Source organism: Simochromis diagramma, unplaced genomic scaffold, assembly GCF_900408965.1.
Source record: "Simochromis diagramma unplaced genomic scaffold, fSimDia1.1 OVJJ01000026.1, whole genome shotgun sequence".
In the NCBI taxonomy this organism is placed as follows: domain Eukaryota; kingdom Metazoa; phylum Chordata; class Actinopteri; order Cichliformes; family Cichlidae; genus Simochromis; species Simochromis diagramma.
In genome coordinates this window covers 1,065,806-1,079,010 of record NW_024386985.1, presented here as the reverse complement: position 1 = coordinate 1,079,010, position 13,205 = coordinate 1,065,806, and the positions used below count along the sequence as shown (strand labels likewise).

The 13,205-nt window shown below is 37.8% G+C and overlaps 1 protein-coding gene across 3 annotated transcripts in view; it reads right to left on the bottom strand.

Moving 5' to 3' along the window:
• nlgn1 (neuroligin 1) overlaps positions 1-13,205 on the bottom strand; it is a 316,481-nt gene that overhangs the window by 283,442 nt on the left and 19,834 nt on the right. For 2 of the 3 annotated variants that reach the window (XM_040039868.1, XM_040039867.1), the window contains exon 2: positions 3,788-4,851. In XM_040039868.1, the coding sequence (XP_039895802.1) occupies positions 3,788-4,325 (538 nt within the window). In that variant the 5' untranslated portion in view covers positions 4,326-4,851. Of the gene's footprint in view, positions 1-2,983; positions 3,044-3,787; positions 4,852-13,205 lie in introns of all 3 variants that reach the window. The other variant, XM_040039866.1, reaches the window with a different exon arrangement.

Sequence of the window (13,205 nt, the reverse complement as noted above, 5' to 3'; positions counted from 1 at the left end):
TTATCACAAAATATTTGTAGTGTATTTCCTGTCAATATGTCACTTGTATGAAGACATTATAGTTGATTTTATTAATAATACCCCATTTCCACTTCCTATCCAAACATGTTATAAAATCCATCACTGTGGCTGCACACATCTAGCCATGAAATTACCTAGTCACTCACCATAATCTATCCACTCACCCCACACACCACTGAGTACACTGCACTACTGTGTCACTGATAATGACTCAAGTTCTAAAACTATCCACTGAAATGGCTTTTGCCTCTTTAAAGTAAACCACCACCATCACTGCGGAACTGACATTAGACTCTAATGATGTACCAGAAAACATTATCTGATGCTGTAAAATTGATATCCCAGCCTGGACAGCATGGCTAGTAACTCAACAATGCACACTTTAATTGTAATATCTGAATATAGAAGCCATGCACATGTACTGAAGAACACCACCCCAATACATGTGCATGATCCCTGAGAAATGAAACGTGTGGTACATTTTAGTCGTTTCTGCCTAGAAATATTCATCTGAAAAGTGCAGACTTCAATTGGATGTCCGTGGTTAGCATCAGTAGCAAGATACGATTTGGTGTTCAACCCAGGCTCAACTGCCCAGCACAGTCGTGCACAGAGAACTATTGCCACATAAGAATGTCAATATTGGATGACACTATAAAGCCATTTTTTTCTTCAGTACCTTAGGTTTGAAAATTCTCATTACAATCAATTTAATTGCGAATAGATTTCAATATGGCTAACATTATGGGAAACCCATTCTTATGACAAACTATAGAAAAGGTATAGTTGGGGAAGATGTGTTTGGTTAACAATTAATAAAAAGTCAAATGTAAATCGCAGGCCAGTAGCAGAAGAAGAAAAATGAGTGACCCTCCATCATTCAGACCTCAGTTTAGATGTTTATGCACAAAATGTAAATAGTGAAATTAAATCCTCAGAATAATGACTTCTTACAGATTACACTAGACAGTAAAATTACTTGAATTCCAATAGTTTCTTCCAATGTCACAGTGATTGAACTACATGAATACTGACTATCTACTTAGATGGATTGCTTGGATCGGCTGATATCCATGGCATCATCTCTTATCAAAATTGTTTTTTTCTTGTTTTGTTTTGGGGTTTTTTTTGCATAAAATGTTATTTGGGAAAACAAGAAAGCAACTGATGTACTAACATTTTCAGAATTGAGGCATACTGCTTTAGATAATGTATTGTTCTGAAAGATAATATAATTTTAAAACATGAAGTTGAGCACTTCAGTCTCTAAAAGTTACACTTAATTTACCAGTCAGAAGTGATGTCTCTAGGATGTAAGACTACTAAGTTCTGGTCGATAAATGTCACTTTTTAGTCTCTAAAAAATTGCTTCCAACCTGTGCCTTTTACGTAAAGCTAAAATTTCACTTTTATCAATTTTATTAATATAAAAAACAAAAAATATATCTAAAAAAAACGTTTAATTCTCTAGACCATCGAGTATTGTCTTAGGATCTGTATTCTTCATGTCACTTTTATTTAGGGCTTTTCCATGTATTGAATATCTAAATTAATGTGTCTTCTTGTATATTGTAAAATAATTATTGTTATTTTCAACTTTGTGCATAGCTACTGGGTGGCAAACTGCAGACACAGAAACAAACTCAAGGAAAGCAACTTCTCCTGTAACTAAGGGACATTTCTGCTATCTTGCTTTTCTTTTTCTGTGCAATACACTGTGTTTCACAGCTATTCTCGCTTTATTATCAAATCACAAAATCTTGTTTTCTGAATTATGATTTTTCCATGGTGTGTGAACAATATATAAGCTTCTGTAATCTGTCAGTGCATTTCCTTTCAGTGTATTTGTATGTGTAACATGTTAGAGGCGAAGAAGAGCAGTGAATTTATAATGTGCACGTATCTATTTAGTACGAAAAAAGGAAATATACAATAAGCGATAATGCTGACTGCTGCCAAGACAATGACATTAACACCCAGAACTTATCAAGGACGCTGTCAGCACATCTCTCCCCCTCTCTCGCTTTTGCTCTCTCTGTCTTACTCTCTCTGTCACTCACTCTGACTCAAAAATATCTATACAGAAAAAAAGTGCACACACAGCCAAGAAGGGAGAGGCTAAAAGAGAAAGACAGAGAGGAGGTGGAGGACATTATCTTGATGAAACAGCGCTTGATACAGTAGCCAGAGCCAACCAGAACATAGCTCTGCTTTCTTTTAATGGAGATTACACAGTCAAGGTCCAGCCTGAGCTCATCTTATTTAACACTGCATACAACTACATCATTGTGAGTGTGTGCATGTGTGTTTGTGACAGTGTGTATGATCTAATATGCTGCTATCTTGCGACACATCAGCCATAATTACTGCACACCTCCTGACCTATGATCTGGCAGCCAATCAAATCCCCCACTATTGCTGACCAACGCGAGCACACATGAGTACTGGGGATGTGGTGCAACACACCTCACATCAATCCACCATCACAAGGTCTGCAAATTACTTGTCTTATTCAGGGTTTTAGATGCAAGTATGTTGCTGTTATTACCTTGAGTATATCAGAGGGTCTTTACAAGACCTGACAAATGACAAAAAAGTATTTCCTGATGTGCGCACTTATACTTTCTGAAATGCAGTAGCTGTGTTCAGTGAGAATACTGCTTCTGACATTTTCACTTTCTTCTTAAGGTTTTTTAAATTGGCCCTAAATTCACTTTCAGGTAGTGTTTTAAAAGGCCCAGTCTCTTAATTGCAGCATTCTAAAAACCAGCAGAGTCAAGACTCTAATAATTTGTAGACCTTGATTTCACATCTCTCTCTCCGTCTCAGTCTCTCTCGCTCAGTCTCTCTCTCTCTCTCTCTCTCTCTCATGCTGTAACATATAGCTCTTCTTTTTTCTTCCTGTTTGCAGGGTGTTCTTCTTTCTGTGGCATTGTATAGGTTGGAGTCAGATCATACATACCTCCTTGTCTACATATTTTCTTGCCCGGTTTCCTGGCACATTCCTTGGATATTCTTTTGACTGTAAAATGAATAGAAAACTAAAGAATAACATGGAGCCCCTGGACGCGCAGTGCACACAGGAGCTGGCATGCACACGCACACATGAACACTCACGCAGCGCTGATTGACTGAAAAAGACTTGGAGAGGAAGGAAGGGAGAAATAAAGACAGGGGGAAAGAATGAATAACACCAGCTCAATCAGAGCAGTATTCACTCTATCAGTCGGCCAGCCAGCCAGTCATTCAGCCAGTCAGCCAAATCAATCGGTGATGATCATGACAACAACTGTCTTGTTTAATGAACTGTAGCCATTGTGGATGAGCACAATACGCTATGATGAGCTGCAGACATGAGAGTGGGGGGGGGGCCTGCAGAGCAGGGCAAATAAAGAAATGAGAAAAAAGAGGAGCTGAGAGGAAAATCTGTTCAAAAAGTCTGAAAGAATGAATGTGGAAGAAAAAATATTGAGGCAGATGTGGAGTGAAATTAAAAGTATGCACACTGTTCTCTCTTTCACACGTCACTCTTGCACAGTCATGTAGTATAAGAAATATCATGCACATTTAACATGCACAAGGTCATGCTTTCCCTTCTAATGACAGACATACAAGGACAGAAACAGAAATTCACTCTCACATAGTAACAACACACCCCAACAACACTTTTTTTTTTTCCTCTATCAGAAGGTTGTGGGTTTAATTCTCTCTGCCCCACCTCCCTCTGTACTCAGCCATCCTACCCTGGGCTTGCAGGCAAACTCACCATCCTCAGTGGGAACATAGATGTTAAGATAGAGGCAGTCCTCGCTCTGGTCCTGGACGTAGGTAGACACCACATCGATGCTGTTGGTAAACCACACTGGCAGCATGACATCTGGCAGACGGCCCTCGACGATGCTCTGGGGACACACTGGGGCAAAGTGTGTGGCATTGCGAATGTCAGGCCATGGTGCCGCTGGCTCAGGTGGCTGAAAGCGGCGCTCACCAGTAGGTGGAGCGGCATATGGAACGCCCAGAAATTGTATGACAGGACCCAGGATCTCATTGTTCAGCTCCTTCTTGATACCACGAAGCTTGCCATTGGCTGTGGTTACTATTGGGTCATTCTCATCAAGTTTCTGAGCCAACACAACAGCTGGACATGCCTGCAGAAGCAGCAATCCCAGCCATATTAGAGTGGATACCCACCAGCCAGCCTTTAAGGAACCTTCTAGACCTACATATCCCATGCTTCTGCTCCCACATGTAGCACTCTGAAGTAGCCGACATCCAATCCTCGAATGCTGCCTCCACTCGAACATGGCTGCTGTCCCACGTTTTACACTTGGTTGCTTTCTCTGTTTTTGGCCAGTTCTTGCTCGTGAAACAAACTCCTTATTTCCTTTTTCTCACTTATACCATGCAGATGCAAACACAAACACAATCACAAAACTGACATTCATACAAAAGTAAGGTATAAGGAAATTGGTAACTCCGGAGCAAATGAGGGTTGTGGATGCTAATGATCCGTTTTAAAACCAAAGCACTGCAAAGCATCCAGTAGAACTGTAGCAGCCATCAGTTTCCTCCAAATTGGTGAAAGAAAATCTGTGAAATATTCCTCACAGTATGGAAATATATTCCTCAAAAAGGTCCTGTAAACAATCACTGGACTGGAGAAGAAAACACTGAAGATTTCATCTTTAGGCACCACTTCTCAGGAGATAGACAAGCCAGTCAGTGATGATGGTTTCCATATTGCCATGTACAGCGGCAGAAGCAGCGATTGCGGTGCAGTGGGTCTAGTAGGTACTTGTACTGTGAAGAGTCAAGTCCAAAGTTGGTCCCCTGCAACACAGTAAACACACATTTAGCATTCACACTAAGAAGGCAATGATCATTTTTAACAAGTACCGTTTTAAATTCACAAAATTATTCTTCTTACTTCACAGCATAGTAGACATGCCATTTAATTTGTCTCATACCCATATGCACGAAATTATAATGTAGAGTTTAATTGTATACACTACTGACAGTGTGACACTCCATCCCACCGACAGACCTTAACTTGGATCCCAGCAGCAACAAGGCTGACAGTCAAAGCCACAGGTCATTTCAATGAAAGTGGATATTGTGACATCATTAGTGCCAGTGTACCACATATTATGGAGAGGCAAAATTTGGAGATGGTAAATGGGTATGTAGCAAGGAACTTCATACAGGTGGCTACAGTTTGTGTCATGTCACAGACCTTGTATTAACATTCCCCAGAAACTTTGCCTATTTTACCATTCTCTCAGTAAGTCTGTCTAATGAGATATATGGTAGTAACACAAATTAATTCCAGCTGAAACAAGGTAACACAATTTTTACTTCACCCTTTACGCCACTATGTGTTTGTGTGTGTGCATGAAATTGTCGAACATGAAGGTATGTCCTTCACACTATGTGGTTTTCTACCTTTCCCACACTTCTTAGTAGTCACTGTTCCATCTGGATGAGCTCACCTTCAATTTCATACACTGAGGTAATCCTGTTTAACTGCACACACACAGCAAACTGTCAAACTAGCTAAAATTAACAGAGAACTGCATTTTCACTAAAACACTAACATGTTATACTCCTAAAAGTTTATGTGTATATCTGTATATGAAAGACTGATTGATCATGCAAGCAAGTACAACTGTGATTAACTGCAGAAACACGACAATGAGGGAAGACTAGAACCTGAACCTAAGTGTCCATACACAAACAGGAAATCTAAGGAGGCTAAGTTGACTGATGCACAAGCTTACATATTAATATCTGATATCTTACCCAGCCCCAGTTACTGTTCACTATCCTGCAAGACTGAATATTTTGTCGAAAACGTGTTAGCATAATGCAATAGGGGGCATTTTTTCCAACTTAAAAAAAGCTTTGAGCCACAAAGATATACATGTACATAAAAGTAGGAGTGATATGTAGAGTATATGTACATATCACTCCTACTATGTGATATGTACATATACTGTACATGAGTGAATTAAAAAGATGAAGGAAAAGCCATTCCCATTTAATATTCAATTTTACCTGAAGGAGTCCTCCTTTTTTCTTGCAATGTTTTCTGTGTCATTTTTGCAAGTCAAAATTTGTCTGCTATATTTCTGAGTGAATGCTGTGCTTCTGTTTGAAGTCAGAAGGTGGTGGTTTTAATGAGAAACATGGCTTTGCAGAATTATTTTTTTTTTTGCTACTGTTTCTATTTATTTACCAAAAAAATACAGACATTACACCTAGTTTGACATGACAGCTTACTATGAAACTGCACAAATCATTACAGTATAAATCATTGCACATGGTTTTCATCATATCTGAATGCTCAAAAAGAGAGGTTCAGGTAACTGATGTATTTCAAGGCCAGGTGCATTTGTACTGTATAGTTTTTCTGCTTCAACACACTCAATACTCTTTTCTGGCATCGTTGTATTAAACTCAATTGTATATAGCATTTGTATTCTATTTTATTCAGTGGTATATAGTATTTTATTTTATTCTATTCTATTGTGTACAGTATCTTATTGATATCTTATTCCAGTGTTTATTTTTTTCTAATTTTTCTATGTCACTTTGCACTGTCCACTGCTGTAACAAAATTAATTCCCCACGCGTGGGACTAATAAAAGTTATCTTATCTTATCTTATCTTTAATTTAAATTATAATCAGATAAATCAAGTTTGTTAGTCGGCTTGAATGAATGAATGAATGACGAAATTATTAAAAGGGCCGGGCGATATGGCCTAAAATCCATAATTCATATTCATCCATATTCATAATTTGAAGCATGTGCGGTAACAATATATTTCGCGATATATTCTTTTCTTCCGTAAACGTATTTTCCACACTATAACGTGCACTCAAAATCCTTTAATTTTCTCAAAAATCGACAGTGCGCCTTTTGTATGAATTCTGGTTGTGCTTACTGACCTTGAACCGATTCTATGTAGTACACGGCGCTCAAAAATCTGTCAAAAATGTTTTAGTACGACTTTGGTAAGCTACGAGGCTGGATCGAAAACTCCGTCTGCTTCAGGTCCCAAAGTCAAACAAACACTGTCTCCACTGAGAGTTAGAAACTGTCTAGATCCTTTCATCTTTAATAAAACGATCAGTGTTGCTGCTTTACCAGGTATAACAATTAAGTTTAACAGCCAGACATCCATGAAAACAGAATTTATTAAATTGAACGCAGTTAGAAGTTAGCTCGCTAGTTTCCACCTAAATATGTTCTGACTGAGAGATTTCTGAAAAAATTCAAATGTACGGCTCTGCTATCACTTCCAACAGAAAACTAAACAGCAGTGACTTTTGTAGGGTTACTGCAGTTAGACTAGCTGGTATATAATGATGTGCTACGTGATCGCTAGCGACACAACTATGTTAGCATAACATTATCATAGTGAAGCTGGAGGATGAGCGCTAACTTTTTTCCACTCGATAAAAGTTAAAGTGAGTGTTCCTGATGGTTAGGGACAAATGTAATCACATGGCAGGATGCTGTAAACGGACTAAATTTCAGTCAGGAGAACAACTGAGATAATCCATCCAGAATACGAGGTTAGCTATTAATATACTGCAACAACATGGGAATAGAGCATCTGCGAGAGAATTCAACATTAATGAATCAATGGTACGGAAGAGGAGGAAGCGCAGTTTTTGGTTTTCCTCATATTCCAAAACGTGCTTTGTCTCTTTGCTATTACTGTTGCCCAGCATAATTTGCAGATGATATTGCTTGCAGCCTCTGCAATGCTTTCGACCAAAACAGGCACAGCTTGATGACACCATCAACATGCACTATTGCGGTAGCGCAGTATAGTCAAAATCTTTACCACTGGCCAAATTCATATCGTTTCTATCGTATACCGTTTAAACCGCCCACCCCTACCTAGATATTTATAATTCAACATATCCTACAATCACAAGTGTGGCTCCAGCTGTATTGCAACTTGTTGGTCATCATATGGTCAATCCCATATGTCTCTGTAAGTCATGTGACCTATATTTGTTCTGTGACAGTGCTATGAAATACAGAGCAGTCGAGCTTGGGAAGCTGGGACTAATGAAGAATGTTTTTTCTTTTCTTTTTTTTTTTTGAATACAGCTGATGCCCTCTCACTGTGTCAATGTATTTCTTCTATATCTCAATTTTGCTTTAATTCATCAGCTTAAGGAATAAAAAGTCCTGAAAGGACTTACACCATTATGATGTCAAATGATGTGTAGTAGCTACAGTTAGGGCAATTGGTAATATGAAACTGTCTGTAAACGGGAATGCAAAAATGGGTGTCTATCTGTGTGTTAGCCCTGTGATGGACTTGCAACCTTCCAGGCTGTACCCCACCTCTTGGCCTATGACAGCTGGAATAGGGTCAACACCCACGCCCCCAGTGAGTGTGAATTGGATAAGTGCTTCTTTTTTTTTTCTGAACATCACCTTCTGATTTATGAACAACACACACACACACACACACACACCCACACACACACCAAATGATTTTGCTGAAGACATTAAAAAAAATTTTTTTTTTAATTATTTAAAAAAAACCCAAAACAAACAATATATCTGGAGCCATGCATCTTCAAAGAAATCCTAATAACTACCAACACATGACCACATTTAATATACAGTATACTATTATTTGTAGTTAATCTAACATATACACTGAAAATTTAAAATAATTTAAAAAAAGGACTGACTCTAGATTGAATTATTTTCTTTCTTACACATAGGCCAGTTGTATACCATCCATATTCATTGTATAAAATTATGCTGGCAGCCATGTTGATGCCAGAGGATAAACTGCTTCGTTGGCCGCCTTTAAAAGTCAGCAGTTTTTGTTATTTGTTCAGGGACACAGAAGAATTGCCTACTAAACCTCTTTTACTTTTAGCAAACTGAAGCATGCTAAATAGTCCCTTTGGATCATGTCAAACAAGGGAACTAGTGGAATATACCCACGTTTTCTGCATAATGATGGAAAATTACAGCAGCTGCAAACACAGAGGGCTGTTGGAACTGAACATTACAATATGACTCCCATGCTTTGGATCAGAGAAAACTAAAAAACAATCTCAATATTTTTAATTTTTAATATTCAATATTGTTTTTATATTTATCTATTCATGGCTTTGTCCTTTCTCTTTACTCATTTAATTATTGTAAAAAGTGACAATACTGAATTCATTAATTTTTCAAGTGTTTAGAGATATTTGCGGTAAAATCTCATGACTGTTGTAAGGTTGTGTGTGGTTTGTCATCTGTCCAAACCAGAGCCATATTTTTAAAGGGGAAAAATGTAAGTTAAACTAATAAGAATAAGTTACAGATCTGTATAGACTAAAAACATGCTTAAAAAATAATGAAAAGAAACAGCTGAAGATGATGCCAATCATCTCCTGAAAAGAAGTGTAAAGCATGCAATCTAGCTTTGGAAATGAGTGCATTTCCTTTTGTTTTAAGGTTTAATATGTTTAACCTGGTAAGACAACATGTGTGAGTTTACAAAGACATAATGGCCAATTAAGAACAAAAAAAAAAAATCATGGCTGTCTGTATGTCATGAGATAATTATGAAAAATTATTGAAATATATTTTTCTATATTTTCAGTTTAAACCTTCAAATGTGACAGTTTGCATCTGCTGTTATTTCTTCTGAGGCCTCATGGGAGGCAGGCTGCAGTCAGCTGAATGGTCACAATGTGGGAGTGAAGGTGAAGCATTAAAGGGTCACACTATTTCAGTCTACCATCTGCTAGTTCAGAAACAGGGATGGAGATCTTTACTTTTCCTTTGAAACATCTGTTGAGTCAGACTAAGATACCCCAGACGTGGGACCTGTCTCCAGTCAAACCACGCAGAGGAACAAGAATTGTGAACTCCCAGTATACATGATGATAAAGCTGACAGTCTGACAATCTTCTCCATCCTCAGAGCACAAACAACCACCCTGGCAGACAGAAGCCCTCCTGCCCCTCTTCCTAACAGCCATATTTCTACATAAACCAGCGCTTATCGACAATGGCACTGAGAAATCCACGTACACAAACAAATGTAAAACAAATATCCAACATTCACGCAATAATGGCTGACAAACAACAAGAGCATTGTGACAGCGCTGAAAGAAAGCAGTTGCATTGATTGTTCCACTCTTTTGTCAATGAGTCCATAAAACTAGTTGCAAGTATTTTTACAGCAAGGCTGAAGAGAAACAACTGACATGATACTCTTTGTCATTATGAGCACATGAAATGCTGGAGGGGCACATAAACCAGTCAACAAGTTAAGAGCTGGTCATTACAGAAGCAGAGACGTCTGAAACTACTTTAGAATTTGAACCACTGATTTGTCAAAATCCTTCTTATTATGTTGAAGCTTTTTGGTGGAATCTGGTTCATCCAGTTGAGCTGCTGCATTGTTGATTGGTGTATGTCATTCAACATTCCAAAGAAACTGTTTACGAGCACAACTGTTTAACCAATCACATGGTCTTTCAGTAGTAGTTGCTATGAACACATCAAGTCAGACACTTAATAGTTAAAAGCCAGGGGGGAAATTGCATCTTAGCGCCACACTGGAGAAAGTTATTCAACTTTGTGTTTGTGCACAGATCACAGCACAATATCAGATCAAGCGGTGTGTTTGGAAATCTTCAAATTATTATTCTACAATTGTATCATCTTATTTTCAGTATGAAATCACACAAACAGGCTCTAAACCGTAGTATCAGTCTCAAAGGGAATTTTTGCTAGACAAAAGGCTGTATGTGGGTCAGCCTATACGGTCGAAGGTTATATGAAATTTTTCACTTACAGCAAATTAGTTCTGGATTTCCTTGCCTGGGGTCATCCCAACAAGAACTTAATTCAGTAGTTTTTACTTCCACATTGCCCTAAACGATAACTCATGTCTTGCTTAGCATTACAGAAGCTGCCTGATGAATATCTCTGTGAATGTCATATGAAGATAGACACTAACAAATGAAAAATTAACCAGAAAAATAACAGAATTAAAAAACTGGGTTTTTGAAATGAAATACAGTGAATTACAAGGCAACTATAAGGCAATGTTACTGAACTTATATATGTAGACAAATCATCTGAAGGGATTTCAGGGGAGTTGCTGAGATACTAAATGATATACTAGGATACACTAGGAATCAGATCCCAACAACTGATGCAGGAAGAGGTTAAAAAACACACACACAGGGGAGTGAAAAAAAGAAAAAAAAAACTAATAGAAAACTAAATAACTAACAGAATATAGGTGAAACTAATTAGATGCCAACCAATCCTGAAGATGGTAGAGAAGACAAAGACAGAAAATTAACATCTAAAGACAAAGAAAGCAATTACCAAATGAGACAATGCAAGCAGACAGCGAGAAAGCCAAAAACGGGAGACACACAAACTAGGTAAAAAACAAAACAAAACACCAAAACTCGAAAAAAGCTAAAGAAAAACTTTTTAAAAGGACATTTGAAACTATGACACACGTAGCCAGAATCCTGAGGTCACGAGCACATAACACAACACTTACAACACATCTCTTCTGGCTGGTACACACTAAATATCTGTGTGTATAAAGGCAGAGTTTGACATTGTGTGGAGAGTAGACAGCATGATATGACACTGTCACTAAATACAACAGTCTCCCTCATGGGTGGTAAACACAGAGCAGTCATCATCTGTAATTGATGCATCTGCAAGGAAAGAAAGGGAAACTCTACTACTAAAGACAGGAACACATGGAGTGATTATTTCAAAACAGCTGTGTTATATCTACTTGATTTGTTCGGTGGCAATGGTACTGCAGTGATCTTGCAACTATCCAGCCAAAATTTTAATGCAATTTGCAGGATTATAAATCCATCTAAAATGCAGAGAGAAATTTATCAGTGCTTGAGGTGCTAATTCAGTCAGCAGCTATCAACTTAGACATGCCAGCCTCATTTCATGTTGTGTATATGTGCAGTTGCCAATAGCTCCTGCAATTTATGCTTAGCCTGTCATCAGATCAAATCTAACGTCTAAGACGCTTGTTTGTCTCCATCCAATCTTTTGTGTGTTTTTTTCTTCTATATATAGCCATGTTCATTTTTCATTCTTTGAAGACCAATTTTAATTCAAGTTATTTTCAATTTTGTCCTGCTGTGTTATAAAATTTGTGCTCGTTTTTATCTGAATGTATTACTGTTGGTGTTCATTTTCTGCTTTTGCAATGTTGATTCGTACTAATATGTGTTTGCTGCATACACAATGTTAACTGTGCATCTCTATCTCTCAGCTGACTAAATCAAAATACAATAAAATGCAAAATCTAAAGCAAAATCGTTATAGCCACAAGATTATATTTTTCTTAAGTACTCTGTTTGATTATAGTTGTCATTGTGATGACAGTCTTTACACTCTAGGCTTTTGTCTCCTCTCCTGGGTTCATTTTTGTCCTGCTGAAACGCAATTAGGTAAGTTCGAAGAAGAACTTGACAAAGAAAGAAAGAAATGACAAAAGCTGTCAAAGTTTACCTTGGGATGTGTTTGCTGTAACAACACAAAGTAACCCATTGAAATATGCAGGTTAGTTTCCTGATATGACTGGTGAGGTTACTTGTCATTTTTCAATTCAAGTAATCATTTATTTAGTTACTTTTTTAAATAACTTGTCCATTACTAATTACACTCTCTGCCTCTTCCCTTTCTAGCCATAAAATAAATAAATATATATTAAAAGCAAACTCATCCTGATGTCGTTCCATTTATGCAGCTGGTGAGAGGCAGATGACCAGTGTTATACACGAATGCATTTTATAGAGTGCATTGCTATTGCTAGTGAGGGTTCACACAATATAGCTGGCCCTACTGAAACCAGTTCATATGAAGATTTGAGCCCAGATTTAAGCCCTGTGTGAAAACAGCCTAAAGAGTTGGTTTCCCTCGGATAGCACATTTGACCCTAAAACTGAAAAAGTTTCTCGGATGAGAGACTTAAAGAAGTCCAGACGCTTTTCTTTCCAAGGTCCTTAGACTACGATGACCTGGATGACTGGGAAACTTCACAGACATGAAGAAAATGTTTCAAATTTTATTCCCACTTGGTCTAAAAATAGATTTCAGCCACATTGGTAACAAAATTGAAATTACATTGACATTAAACTTCCAGCAG